General features: G+C 31.3%; 1 protein-coding gene across 12 annotated transcripts in view; it reads left to right on the top strand.

The window, feature by feature from the left end:
• LOC112688478 (calcitonin gene-related peptide type 1 receptor-like) overlaps nucleotides 1-14,968 on the top strand; it is a 174,526-nt gene that overhangs the window by 109,177 nt on the left and 50,381 nt on the right. For 6 of the 12 annotated variants that reach the window (XM_025561671.1, XM_025561670.1, XM_025561672.1 and 3 more), the window contains 3 exons: nucleotides 2,768-2,967; nucleotides 8,557-8,659; nucleotides 8,735-8,857. In XM_025561671.1, the coding sequence (XP_025417456.1) occupies nucleotides 8,572-8,659; nucleotides 8,735-8,857 (211 nt within the window). In that variant the 5' untranslated portion in view covers nucleotides 2,768-2,967; nucleotides 8,557-8,571. The remainder of the gene's footprint in view (nucleotides 1-2,767; nucleotides 2,968-8,556; nucleotides 8,660-8,734; nucleotides 8,858-14,968) is intronic. The other 6 variants (XM_025561669.1, XM_025561680.1, XM_025561677.1 and 3 more) reach the window with 1 other exon arrangement.

Consider the following 14,968-nt stretch of genomic DNA (forward strand, 5'->3'; position numbering starts at 1 on the left):
AAGGAGAGCTGTGCACGACAAGTCCATCCGTCACGAAAATCGACGAATAGCTTTCTCCTAGATTGACCAACGGCGGTTAAAATTAACGAGATTCAAATCTGTTGTCGCTTTGAACAACTTTTTTCATACCTACCGGAAACGTCTTGTCACTTACTTCATACTGAAATCACGTGAAACGGAGGAGGACAAATAGGCAAACGCGCACGGAAGTGGGGACTCGACCCGCACATTCTTCATCGTGTACGGATGCCCACGTTTCCTGCGCTGCACCGTACGACATCCCTGACCGGAACAAAAACGACCGATTAACCGACGACGGTTTGCGTCTACGTACTTTTGTCCTTTTTACTCGACAAGAGTTAGGTATTCCGTCCCGAGTGAACGAAAGCCGCGACGGTGACGATAGCAGTATTATAATGAGTGTTGATAACTAAAAATTTAATTACATATAGATAAAAGATAATTGGATACAATTTATCTAGATATAGATAAAAGATGATTATTATAATTATTATTTATCTGAATGAAAAAAAAGATAACGTTTTTTTAATATTATTAATTAACTTACATTTTTTTTGTATAAATTTATACTTAAAAATAAAATGAAATTTAAATTAACTTAACTTTGATCTAATAGGTACCTCCAATATAAATAATGACCTACAAATACTTATATTATGTACATTGATGAATGGGAAATAAGTAACAAATAATAAGTACTAACTTAGTTTTAAAAAACAATTCTTTGTAGGTACAGGTATATTATAATTTTATAAAACGATTCGTTACATTTTAATAATACTTATTATGGAGTAATATTTATGATTAAAATATAAAAAATTTAATTCAACCATTATCTGTATTTAATTAATTCTCTTCCTAAGAAATCAAATATTGTAAGAGTCACTAAAAAGTATAAATTAAATAGTCTTTATTAAATATGTAAAAAAATTTTAAAAATAATACTTATTTGCACACATTAAATAATACAACTAAATATATATTGCAGAAACACAACTCTTAAAATAATAGTAATTAATTATAAAGGTAATAAATTAATAATATTAATAAAGTTTTCATTCATTTTATATTATGCTATATTTAATTTTTAACTTTCAAATTTTCGAATGTTTTGAATAAATACACTTGTATTTTATCTAGATGAATTACGTAAGATAACTCAAGAATTCATCTAAGATAATTCAACGGATAACTAATTCTTTTTACTACCTAAGTAATTTAATTAGGACATTTATTTAGATAACGCTCAACACTGATTATAATACACGACGGTCTTAGAAACGCGCAAAAACCTGTACATAAAGCCTTCGCGTTTAACATTTCGATGGCGGTATTGTTCGCGTTTCCGCGCACATTTATTCGACTGTCTGCACTCGTCCGTTCACCGTAAATACGTTATTTCATACCGTATCAAGTGTGCGCGCGTTGTGCTCTCACACGCGAATTCGTCTGACGACAGAAACTGATTTCCTACTGACCTACTGACAATATAATTAATTATTTATACGATATTGAAAGCTCAAATGGGTGGAATGTAAGAGCAGGTTTCCCGATACCACCTATTATAATACTGAATATTGATGAACTACAACTCAAAAAATAAAAATTCTTAAAACATAATACTGTAATATTGTAAAAAGAAACTGATGAGTTCACTGTAGTTTTGTATTTAATTTGTTCGAAAACACATCAACTGACCGAATAAATGAAAATTCAACTTGAAACCATACCGTTTTACCGCTGTATTCATCCTATAGTTGTCCGTCAAGAGTGCTCGCGATACGTGACGTGATAGATCTTCCGATTTCATTTTCGTATATTTATCCAGTATAATATATACTATATATATGTTACGGTAAAATATGAATATTGGTGAATGTCGTCATTCTCCGGCGAATGACGTCTTTTACCAAAATAATTCGATTATGTTGGTAAATGATGTAAAAAACCAGATTTTAAATTCAAATGTACATCTTTCACCCGTCATTGATGTCATTTACCAAAACTGGTGGTAAATGATGATAAATCTCAAATAATACACTGATTTTTTTTACTCTAGGTACTATTTATAATAATGATTTATTGTTAAAATAAAATACGCGCCTATTATAAATTATTTATTTGTACAATTTTGGTTACTATGAAATTTTAAACTGCACAACATTTCCACTGCATTGCAAGCACATTTTTTAGTACCACAACCAGTTTTGCAGTTGCATCGATTAAATCCTTGATGACCAGCTATTCCATGTCCTGCTGCTTCTCTTAATGTTATTTCCCTGTCTTTAATTTTTTTCATGGCTTCATCTAGCTCTAGAAATTTTTCTTTACATAGAGAAATTTGTGTTTCAACACCCCATATTCTGTCATTTCTGTCACAAATTTTTACAAATAATATTATAAAACACACATTCGTAGCAAATACAACTCGCTATAATATACCCGTCGATACTAACTAATAAACTAAAAGATTATCTCACATTATTATTCGGGTTATCGACATTATTGCTAGTTGGGATTTTCGTTTATAAAAGTATTAAACATCATTCTCCAATTAAACTGGTGATTGACGACGATAACCGGAGAATGTCTGCATTTACAACGTTTACCAATTTTTAGGTAAATTATGTAATTTACCGGGGAATGACGTCTTTTACCACGACTACATCATTCACCGTAACATATATATTATTTATTTTATTTATTGAATATTCATTAATTATTGTTATTATTATTATTATTATAGTTTGCAAACGCATAACGACCGGATAAGAACACAGATCGACCCGAAATCGCTAAATACCTACTGCGCTCCGTTCCGGTCCGTATCCCATGCGTGCACGGTGCGCATATAATATTGTCCACGTCGCTGTCTACCGAAAAGCTGCTTTTTGATTTGATATCGTTCCCGTAGTTTACACGTAACACGCGTACATACACGTACAGGTACGTAACCGGGAATTGGTTGTAAACGAAAAACGCTTTTGGGGGAATCGCTTTCAGTTTTTCCCCACTCAAAACTGTTACATATCCCCTCCCATGTTCTTTCTAACACTGTTTTTAGTGCTTTCCACCCTTATGTACGTATAACAGTGTTTACTAGTGCATTGTTACTATCGTTTAATACTCATTACCGTGTACACAAACGAAGCGTTTTTACCTCCCCTACCGGCTCGACCCTTGGATACTATAACACGGAGCGTACGCCGTTTTATTATTTACAAGGACCAAGTGCACGTAATTGTTAACAATATAAACCATGAAGCGATTCACTCAAGCAGCGTTTCCGTGTTCCCATACGAGTAGTCGATCTCGGTTGAACACTAAACGAAACGTATACGAAACATTTTCAATAATAGTTGATCTTATAATTTATAGCTGTGCAATATTACGTATATTACGCGCGTATTATAAAATTAACATTTATGTATACAATTTCCAGATGGGTTTAAGTTTATACGTCATTAAAATTATGATGTTTTTCATGAACCGTACTTACGAAAACTTAGAAAATATGTATGTTTATAATTTACGGTCGATATTTTTTTTTATTGAAAAATATAAACCAAACGTTCATCGTTATTCCGGTTGACAGTAGGAATTTCTTTCTTCACTTCAAAAGAACAGATCATTTTCTATTTCGGGTTACACAACAATAAATCTAGGTGCATAAATGCGTTTTCATTTTGTTTTGTGTCCGATTGCCAAGTTATACACGGATAGTTGGTTTTATTTGATATTGAATCAATTTATTCTCGCATTAGCTGTATTGATAATGAGACCCTGTTGACCCTGTATACATAGGTTAATGCGTGGAATCGTTTCATATTGCAAAAAAAATGGATTTAAAAAATGCACAGAAATACGAATAAGCAATATTATTTGATCAAAAAGTGTAATTTATAAAACACGTGCAACCTATGAAATAATTTTTGTTAATCTTATATTTTACTGTATGATTTACATCAATTCGAAATACTCTTCATATTTAAGTTACCTATTCGTAATCAAGAAACTATATGCTGAGTGATAATCGATTAAACCGATAGCTTATGCCCGACAAAACTTCTTTTTCTCTGTTCACTGGATAAAACGTTTTGTAATAAATTCATCATTAATATACCTATGTACATATTTATGAAAACACGTTTTTTTTTTTTTTTTTTATTTATTAATATAAACGCCGTAAGGCTCAAATACAGTGTAAATAAAGATATAACAATAAATATAACAATGTAACAATTTAAGATACAAATTTAAGAATAACAATAGTTAATTAATTATGGATAAACTTATACTTAAAACTAGTATTTTATTATAAAATTATATATGTTTGATTATAATTAAATGAAGAAGTCCATACCGGACTCATTTCCTAATTTCAAAATTCTCTCAGAGGGGTTATTTTGACCATAATTTGTTCTATGGGTTTTGATATGTTTTCATAAACTTACTATACATTTCAGTACCTGATACCGCAGTCTTCAACCCGCATCTCGTATTGTCTTTATTTGAAGCTCGTGAACTCATTTTAGGAATATTATATTATGAATTTTTTTTATTTTTATTTCAAACAAATCGAAACGGCTGTAAGACATCAACAAATTATGTAAAACGCAAAAACTGAATTTTGTTTAAACCACGTGTTTTCATTACGAATATGGTCCGTGAGATTTTTGAAAACTCTACAGGACCCACTTTTCAAAAAGGTTGAAAATACCCGAACCAATATATTTATATAAAAGGTTTGCTATAAAATATTGAGACCGCTACTCGTTGAAAACATAAACAATGATCATCTTATTATTGATTCGGGTGTAATGACTTATGCTGTAGTAGCATATAAATATTATAATAATATACGTCTAATAATTGCACGTGTCGAATTCAAAAAAAAATTTTAAACGACAATAATTACCCATTGTAATTAAAACCACACAAACCTATAAACGAACGGTCGAACCATCAAAAATTGAATATACATATGTAGTCGAAATGCAATTTGAAAATGGAACATACTGTACCACCGAATAATAATTGATTGTTTGAAATATTTATATATATAATATCTACTAACGCGTATTTCATCGCAGACCAACAAAATCGTTTTGTGAAATGAAATAATGTACAGGGAACGTCATGCATACAATAAATTATACAATGCATAGACATATTTTATCACATTAAATATTTTACATTATTTTCCGTAAGCTTTACAACGTGAACTGTACTATATATAGTACAATGGTTGTGCAAATAATTCAGTAAACTAAATTAAACGAAGAAAAAAAAAAAAGTCATGGAAACTTTAAGAACTGGTACAAGGGCTTTTGAAATCAACAGTACACCTTTGAATTAGTTGAATCTTTTGAATACCTAGGAGTAAATTTAAACCGAAAAGGAGATTGGGATTTAGAAATAAATAGAAGATTACGGAAGGCACAAATACCTACTAATCAAGTTTTTTAATTCAAAACTATTCTTTAAACGAACAAAAGAAAAACTGTGTACAGCAGTAGTGAGACCAAATTTGACTTATAAATACGAGATTAACAAAGAAAACAGAAAAATCAATAAAGTTCGATAACTAGATTTCGAGGAAAATCTATTTTTGATAGATAAAAAATCAATGGAGAATAATATATAACCGAGAGCTGAGAGAGGATACTGAGGTTAGGTTTACTGAGGTGCCATTGATAACCGACTTTTTACAAGGCTATCGAATTAAATGGTATGATATAATACAAAAAGAACAAAGGCAACAACAAATTGGATCCCAGATGAAAAGAGACCAAGAAGTAGACCTAAGAAGCGTTAGACGGATAAAATAAAATATGACTTGGAACAACTAGATGTAACAAATCGGATCGAATTCACCCAAGACGGAGTATTTTGGAGAAATACTGTAACAGCCCCAAAGCTCTAGGAGAGCCGTAAAAATAAATAAAAGACGATTTAAGTAATTAAGAATATCGTCGTGGAACAAAGGTGAACTTCGTAGTTAAATCATGCTGAGTCAGTCTTTCGAGTCCGGGTCAGTATCAACGCGTATAGCAAACCTAAGGCTACGATGTTTTTTCATAGTGTTTTTACAAATGTTATTTCTAATTTTGATTTTAATTAAACACAAAACATTTGCAATCATAAAAACGGAAAATATGAACGACATTTTTTTATGAAAAGTTCAAATCACTCGTAACCAAAGAAAAGGAAGATAATTGTTTTTATTTAAGTGTTGAAAAGAACAGTAAAATGTAAGAGTGAAGTTATTGTACTCAAGAAAAAAAAAAATTACAATTAACTTTAGTAGACTAAATAAACTAAATTGAATCAACCAATATAAATCTAATTAATTATTTTTTAAATTTTATTCGTACGTACTTATTAATTATTAATTGTAAAATAATTACGATTATATGATTTTTTTTATTCGTACGTCAATATTCAACAATCACCAGTAAATGTCCGCTACGTAAGGTATTTGTAAAAATAAAACAAAATTCACCAAAATTATTGGTAAAAGTCAACAATCATCGGTGATTGTCAACACTCACTGTTAAGTGGTCATAAACCTTAACATAAATATGAGGTGTATAGGTCGATCAGACAATGATAAAATAATTTTAAAATTATAATGACGTGATAATGTTGAAAATACGAAACTGATGTTTAACGTGGCTGAACGCGAGAAAAAAATGTTGGTGTAAGGTTTTAAAAAAATATCATTATCCCTGTATCCGCTGTAAATGAGCAATTGCAAAATATTATTATTACTACTATTTTTGAATACAACGTATTTCGCGTGGAAGTAGGGGTGAACCCTTGACCAATCCTTCAGGCCAAAATGTCATGTTCAATAAAAATATGACCTGCAGCGATGAAACTTTCATGACTTAATATTTCCTATAATACGAATTTCAAGAATTAACTCATCGTGAAAAACATTAATAATATTGATATTAAACGTAATCGGTTTTTTCGTTCTATAGGTTATATGGGTAAATATAACTATAAACTAATTGAAACAGTTTTGACTAATCAGATAATTCAGTACACACAACTGTTGTCGATTAATGATTCGAAAACGTACTGAAAATCAAGATACTTTAGTTTTTAATTGTAATTTGTTGGCAAAATAAACAATTTGTGATGTAATCAGTTTACCCGTCCGTGTACATACCCGTTTATATGAATTATTACGTTTACATTTTATTAGTTGTGTAATGGAAAATTCAATTGATGTAATTGAACAAAGTTTTAGTAAATCCATTAGTAAAAGTAAAAGCCCAAAGGCGAATACGAGTGCAAACATCAAACAAATACGTGATTTCGCAATCGAGTGATAATATACACCATATATTATGCAATTTAAACAACCGTTACTTTTTACTTTTCTCTTTGTTATTAAACGTTACAAAAAAAAAATGTCAATATTGCCGTGCACAACCGTGTAGAATTCATATTTAATATAAATGTTTGAAAGCAACAACGTGTTTTATGTACAGATTATTGATACATTTATGGTTACCGGTGATTTAGCATTGTATTGTAGATCGGGATATTTTCAACTGTCATGATGAAGTAGAAGTCGTATAAACTGAAAATCAAAGTTTTAAAATGAAAAATATTTTTTTAAATAAAAATAATATTGGTTTCAATGTGATATGAATGTCAAAGTATTAACGTGTTTTATTTTATATTCATTCTACATTAAAAATTACCGTTCTGTCATTATTATGGGTAGTATTATTATTACGTAAAACTATAATTTTTTAAATATATTTTACTGGACTCTATGATTGGATTTAGATTACAGGCAATACAGTTATGATTTTGGTATTTTTTATACCGATGAAAAAATTATAATTTTTTCGTTTAAATTATAAAAAAAAAAAAAAATTGAATATTAATTTTAATAGTTGTTCCTACATTGGGATTCATGGAAAATGAAAGTACAAACAAATTGTTTTTTGATTATTATTACGATTTGTATTGTTTCTATTACACTTGCGTATTATATATAAATTCATAAATTACGATTTTATTTTGGTGAAATGTAAATATTAACTACTTTGATGAATTTGCGAACCGCAATACATTTAAACAATTTTGATTTGGTTTTACGAGAGTAAAAATGATTTAGAAAAAAAAAAAAAACGTATTTTTTTAAGAATAATTTTAACAGACGGATCTATTTTAGTTTCGAAATTATTTTTCGCTTTGATGGTTAAGCGACACGAGTGTATTAGAAAACATTGCAGACAACGAGTTCTTGATGCGTGAAATATATACTACCATTAACATTAGCAACGGTTCAAAGAAATTATAATAACGAGAGGGCGAAAATGATTTATACCAAAGCCGTTTTAATAATTTGAAGTACTTAGAACTATGCAACAGCGGTTATGATGCGATAGTTGGAACGCGCGTATTTTGATCGAAGTACACCGACTAATATACACATAATGTTAAAACTGTTACGGTTATATTATAGGATGAACTAATGCGTTTTTTTTTAAATTTATTTTTCTCTAGACGTTTTCCGTCAGAATGCCGGAGACTGCTGTATCCAGAGAACCCGATCCGAACACCGTTTTCCTGATCAAACTTCAGCAAAAGTGTTTACCCAACGCAACAGGTTGTGAACAAATATTGTTATACTAGGGCGTCGACGGACAACGGCGATGTTTTACGTACGTTTTATTGTTCACAGCGAAATTAGCGACGAATTCGTGTCCGAAATATTTCGACGGATGGGCGTGTTGGGAAGAAACGTTGCCAAACACCACCGCGTTCGCCGCGTGTCCGTATTACGTGGTTGGATTCGATCCGACAAGTAAGTTGATTTCGTAACCATCTGGCTCGACGCATTCAACACGTCAACCGGTGCACGGCCATACATCAGTGTTCGCCCGGAGCACCGATGGAAATTGGATTTTTCCAACGGGTGTTTTTCGATTTTTATCGTCAATATAACGGTTTTAAATATAAATTGCCGCAACAAATTGACCGACGAACGGGGAGGAAAAACTACGGAGCTTTTTTTTAACACGCGAAACGATAATCTTCGAGCGCACAGGGTGGCGTCCGATCGAAACCGCTGGCAGAGCTCGCGGTTCACCGACAGATGATACTTTTGGGGGTGCGACATCCCTCCGGGGATCAGCCTATACGTCCTCGGAGATAACGTGTGAACAACAAACGAGCCGAACTTAATCGAATAATATTACGTAACACTGCTACGCGTTCGAACGAGGGATCACGTTATTTTATTTGCTGTCGCAACGATATTAAAAGTACTGTTTTTTCCCTCTATTTTACGACTCCGTGCTTTCGCACGGTTAGTGAAGTTCAAACGCTTCAAGCCGACGACGAGGGGTCAGGGGAAACGGTGAATCCGTTGACGTTCCTTTTCTCGCGTTACTTCCGCTCGTCGCGAGAAACGATAATTTTTCCGGGGGCATCTAAAAACAACGAACGAGAAACACTTTTAGGTTACATGCCGGACTCTCGTACAAATCGACGGGCAACATCTTGTCGCCGTTGTAAAAAATGATCTTCTGTACCCGGACGGTTGTAGTTGGCATATTTACTCGTAAGTATGATATGCATGCTTGATCGATATGGTCACCAACTACTGTTCGTTATCAATATCATTGCTTTGTTAGTACTGCCAAACTCGTTATAAAATTATAGTGATCGAATCGATCGGAACATCGTTGATTAAATTACGTTTATGCGACACATTAGACGCCGTAGGTTTCATATTTAAATACGGTAATGATTTGCAAAATAGCTGTTTGACTTGCTTAATATAATAATTTATTGGTATGATTGCAATAATTGTAATTATACCAATAAATTATTTAACTCGTATTAAACGTATCGATTTCTATGGAAAATTGTCTATATACCGTTATATATTCCGTTGCGGTTGATAATTTGTAAAAACGTTTTCGTTAAGTACTTTTTTTCCGTATCGTTAGTTTTTTCCCTTGACGAGAAATCTATTATACATTTATTAATGCTTTTCGAATATTTCATAGCGTTCAATTTAGCTTCAACGTATAATTCATTGGACGATTTCAATTTTCGTTTATTTATTTTCCTCGAAATGTCAACACCCTAATCCCGTAATATTTAGGTGCGTTACCCCAGCACCCGCACTTTCGAAATCATGAATTTTAATCAAGCAGTATTATGTACTTTATTTTGTACAATTTTGTACAACTCTCAAAACCTCCCCGAAATATAATTTCATTTTACGGGTGCTGCGGTAACGTTACACTAGCACCCGGATCAACTATTTTTCATAAATTTCAACTTTAAACCGTACAGTATTATGTACTTTATTTTGTACAATTTTGTACAACCCCCCCCCCCCAGAAATTCAATTTCATCTTATGGGTGTTATCGCGTATCTTTTATCAATATTGTATCTAAGATACTGGTATCGAAGATACAGCACTTCTTTTTAGGTAGGAATAGTTGCTGTTGATTAATTTATATAATTCAAAAAGAATCAACAGAATATATTAGGTAAGTTCTCAGATATCAAGTTTTAAAATTATGTCAATTATATTAAGTAGATGCATTATTTTAACAATTGTTAAATTAATCATTTATATATTTATATATTAATATCATATTACATTTTTACATTGGTTAATGAACGATTTATTTTCTGATAAGAATAACAAAAAAAAATCGAAGAGTATCTACATTATATGCAGATACATCTGTACATGTATATGTCTTGTTTCTACTAAATACAGTTGACATAACAATATCAACGCCGATTAGGTATTAGATACTAGGATTAAGCTGTAGGTAACTTTTTTAACACGTGTAAAAAATAAACAAGGTTCAAAGACCGCACGTTAAATATTTATTTGAACATAAATTTTATTTTAATTTAAATGACAAAATCGTCATCTATATTACTTTTAGTGATTAACAATAAAGAACGGTGTATTGAAATACAAAACGTACACACGCGTTTCAAGCTGCTCGATGTTTCCATAAAATACTTAAAAAATATAAACATTAATATAAAATAATATAAATAAGTATACGAAGAGTAATAAGCCAACTAAAATTACAAATACCGATAATTCCCACATACATCGACGAACAAACTATTAACCAATACCAGTTATATTTATATAATTTATAATGAGTTATTTTTATCGTCAATATAATTATTATTCAAATAGCTAAACCTAATGTTACTTTTTTACTAATTTTTCTCAAAACTACTCCATTGTTGCTTACTGCCTTTTGGCTTAGGAGGGCAGTATATATGTCAATAAACATCGTTTTATATTTGTTATGCCGTAGGTATACCGTAAAAGTTTTTATTATTTTAATATTGTCTGACTAATTTCTTGTCATCATCACAGTAGGAGTTGTAATTTAATATTGTTATCTTAATGTTAAAAATAATAATATAATATTGCATTTCTAAAAATAGTCTAATACAATCTGATTTTAGGTTGTACAATAATAAATAATATTTATAATCAATGAACAATAATACTAAGTAGTTAGTACGTCGTACGTGGGCATTATGCTACATTGCTACTTTCAACATTGTCGACTAATTCGTCTATTCATGATATTGCGCTTCTAAGCTTTACTACAACAAAATGTATCGAATATTTTGATTCATAGATTCATTTTATTTTAGTAATTTACTATAATTTTGTTTATAATAATATGTATTTGGTTTTAATATGAACTTGAATGCACCTACCGCCTAATGTCTTAATGTACTTCTGTTTTTCAAAATTGTGATCATTTAAATAAGTTACATTTATGTCGTGTATTAGATATAATTTCCTTGAATTTATTTTGTTTTATATTAAAATATAATTAAAACTTTTGTGTATGGCTCTAATAAGTGAAAGGCAAATAATCTTATTTCTTACTTTTAGAAATTTTTTTTTTGTCAATACGCATACAGCCGCGAGTGAAATCAATGTTTTACTCACGGACACGCAGCTACACGTTGTAGTCAAAGTTGGAACCAGTATCATGTTGGAATGTTCGATGCGTATCTGTGTATGAATTTGTACATACTAAAAATCTTAAATCAACTTAAAAAGTAAGAATGCAAGAAGAAAAAAAAATTTATTATGCATATAGGTGTACGATTAAAATCGAAATTTTTTAAGTCACTATAATTTATGTGTGTTTACGTTGTACAGCCAGGTTCACACAGAGTTGTAAACTGGGCAAGAATACTACTATTAGGAGTGTTGGTCGTGATCACTACCTAGTGTGAACTGATAATCGTGGTAGTAGGAGTTGTCAACGACCAAAAATAGATAGGTCATGATTACTCCAGCATGTTGGAGTGAATCATTTTATTTTTATATAATAATAACATTTCCTACGTCAGCGTAATGTCAGTATACAAAATGAATACAGAACAAACAATTCAATTTGTTGAATTGTATCGCGATACGGAATGTTTGTGGAAAATAAATTCTGAAGTGTACAAAGACAGAGATACAAGAGATAGAGCCTCAAAAAAAATATACGATGAAATGAGTATCGATGGTTTTGGTATTCATGAAATAATCCAAGAGATTAAAAATATTAGATCAGTTTATTATTAAGAATTGAAAAAAATAAATAATGTTAAAAAATCAGGAGCATCTGCAATTAATATGTGTGAACTGAGGGTCGTAAATTATCGGTTGGGCAATTCAAGCAGTCGTGAGATATGCACAGAACGAGTAGTATTCTTGCCCAGTTTACAACTCCGTGTGAACCCGGCTTACAATTTATTGATATTAATTATGAAACTTGAAGAAACAAAAATAAATAAATAAATATTTATCAGTTACTAAATAAAAGTAAAAACAAAAAAATTAATTACTAGTAATCACTAAAAAAAAATTTTAAATACTTCACATGGTCAAGACCGATTACAGGATCACACGAGTCTCATCGTGTATACCAAATATACCAAGGGTTAGTTACAACTTGCTTGTCATACTCCTTTGACACGGGTCAAAAATACCGATTTTCAGTAGAACCTAACGGGACCAAATGTTGGCTGCAACCAGGGTTGGCCAGTATCAAAGATACAATGTATCTTTTATCTTGTATCATGATACATAGTTTTAAAGTATCAAGTGTCATGATACATTTTATGCAAGTTTCATGTATCTTTTTTGCCAAAAGATACAAGATAATATAATTGTAAACATTTGTACTGAATAAAACCAAGAAATAAAAAAATAATTTCGTCGCGGATTTTTATGAAAAATAATTGTCCAGATGTGATCGGGCCAAAATGAATGATAACGAAAACATTTACTACACCCTGTAAGATCATTTTAAAATTAAATTGTTGCTGGTATGGCCGTTACCTACGTAAAAATTACGGTCATACAGATAAGCAAAATAACTGAAATAACTGAAATTTTCGTTCTCAATAAATATGAATTTACTAAATATTTTTTTAATTTTTTTTTTTTTTATAGATATGATTGTAATCGTAGTAGGTTTTACCTCATTAAATATAAAATCATATCAAAAATACAGATAAGTAATTTTAGTGTGCTTGTCACGAAGCACAACACAAAAATATATAATTTAAAATTAAATTAAATTAAATATATTAATAATAATAATAATAATAATAATAAAAATACAACAAAACAAATTCAAATTAATAATGACAATAATAATAATGTAATTGTATAGTATTTTTAAAAAATAACTATATGTGTTACAATAAACACTATTAGTTTTAAAATAAAACAATAAAAAAAAACAAATGTCAAATGATAGATTGTAGCAAAAATATAGAAAAGTAAAAGGCCACGAAGACGGCTAAAAGCAAACAAGCGCCGCCGTCGCTCGCGACGGTCGTCGCACCGTTCACGAATGTTTCGGGGCTCATCCTCGGCTCCGAAAACTGGTTCGATTAATCTATAGAGCGTCCCGATTGATAATCGAACAAATTGTGATACTAAGGCAAAGAGGTGTAACGGGCGAGATCGCGGTATTCGTGCGACACGACCGTATCAAACTATTACTGTTGCACCATTTTATTCGTTCTGTCTTCAATGTGACCGTCGCACCGCCAGTAAAATAATTATAAGGTCGTTCACGATTTTTTCATAATTAATTCCTTTATATTTTAATTTAATTTTCAACGGATTCTTTTACTGGACAAACTATTAAAATCCCGCCATCATTGAATGGAAAATATTTTAAAATTATGTCTCACGAACGAAACGGTTCTGATTATACGTTTACTTTTACGTTTGAAAGTTAATAAAATTCAATTGGAAGTATGAAAGTATGAATGTATCAAAGATACCATGTATCCTGTATCTTGTATATTTTCTCTAGATACACTGAATGCGTGTATCATGATACTTTTTTTTTCTTAAGTATCTTGTCCAACCCTGGCTGCAACTCGAAGCCACCGTCTTAACGCGTCCGTTGAAATCCGAATCGACGTGATTACAGCTGGGCCGTGGCAACGCTGTTTCGTGAGACTTCCCGAAACGCAACCGCCGACAATCTTAAACGCTAGGCGAAGCGGACCGTGTCGGTGGCGGCGGTTTATTGTTAATAAATTTTTTCTTCTTTCTACCACCGACTTTCGCGACGGTAAATAATCACACCGAAAGTTTTACGAGGCAACTTTCGGGCGTCGGACGCAGATGACGGCGGTGCTTTTTGCACGTATTTTTTTCAGATTCCGTTTCACATTCACATTGCCGTGGCAATCGTTGCACGAGCGGTTTCGAAGCCGTTTCACCGCGCGAAATCGGTATGCTTCGTGTTGAGATTATTAATGATTTTTTTTTTTTTTATCCCTCGATATCTTAGCTGTTCGACACCTTCAGTAATATAAATCTCACCGACTTCGCGGGGAATAGGTTTATTATTATATATATTTTTCTTTTCACCGCTTCGA

Source organism: Sipha flava, unplaced genomic scaffold (assembly GCF_003268045.1).
Source record: "Sipha flava isolate LNK unplaced genomic scaffold, YSA_version1 39_pilon_pilon, whole genome shotgun sequence".
NCBI classification, from domain to species: Eukaryota; Metazoa; Arthropoda; class Insecta; order Hemiptera; family Aphididae; genus Sipha; species Sipha flava.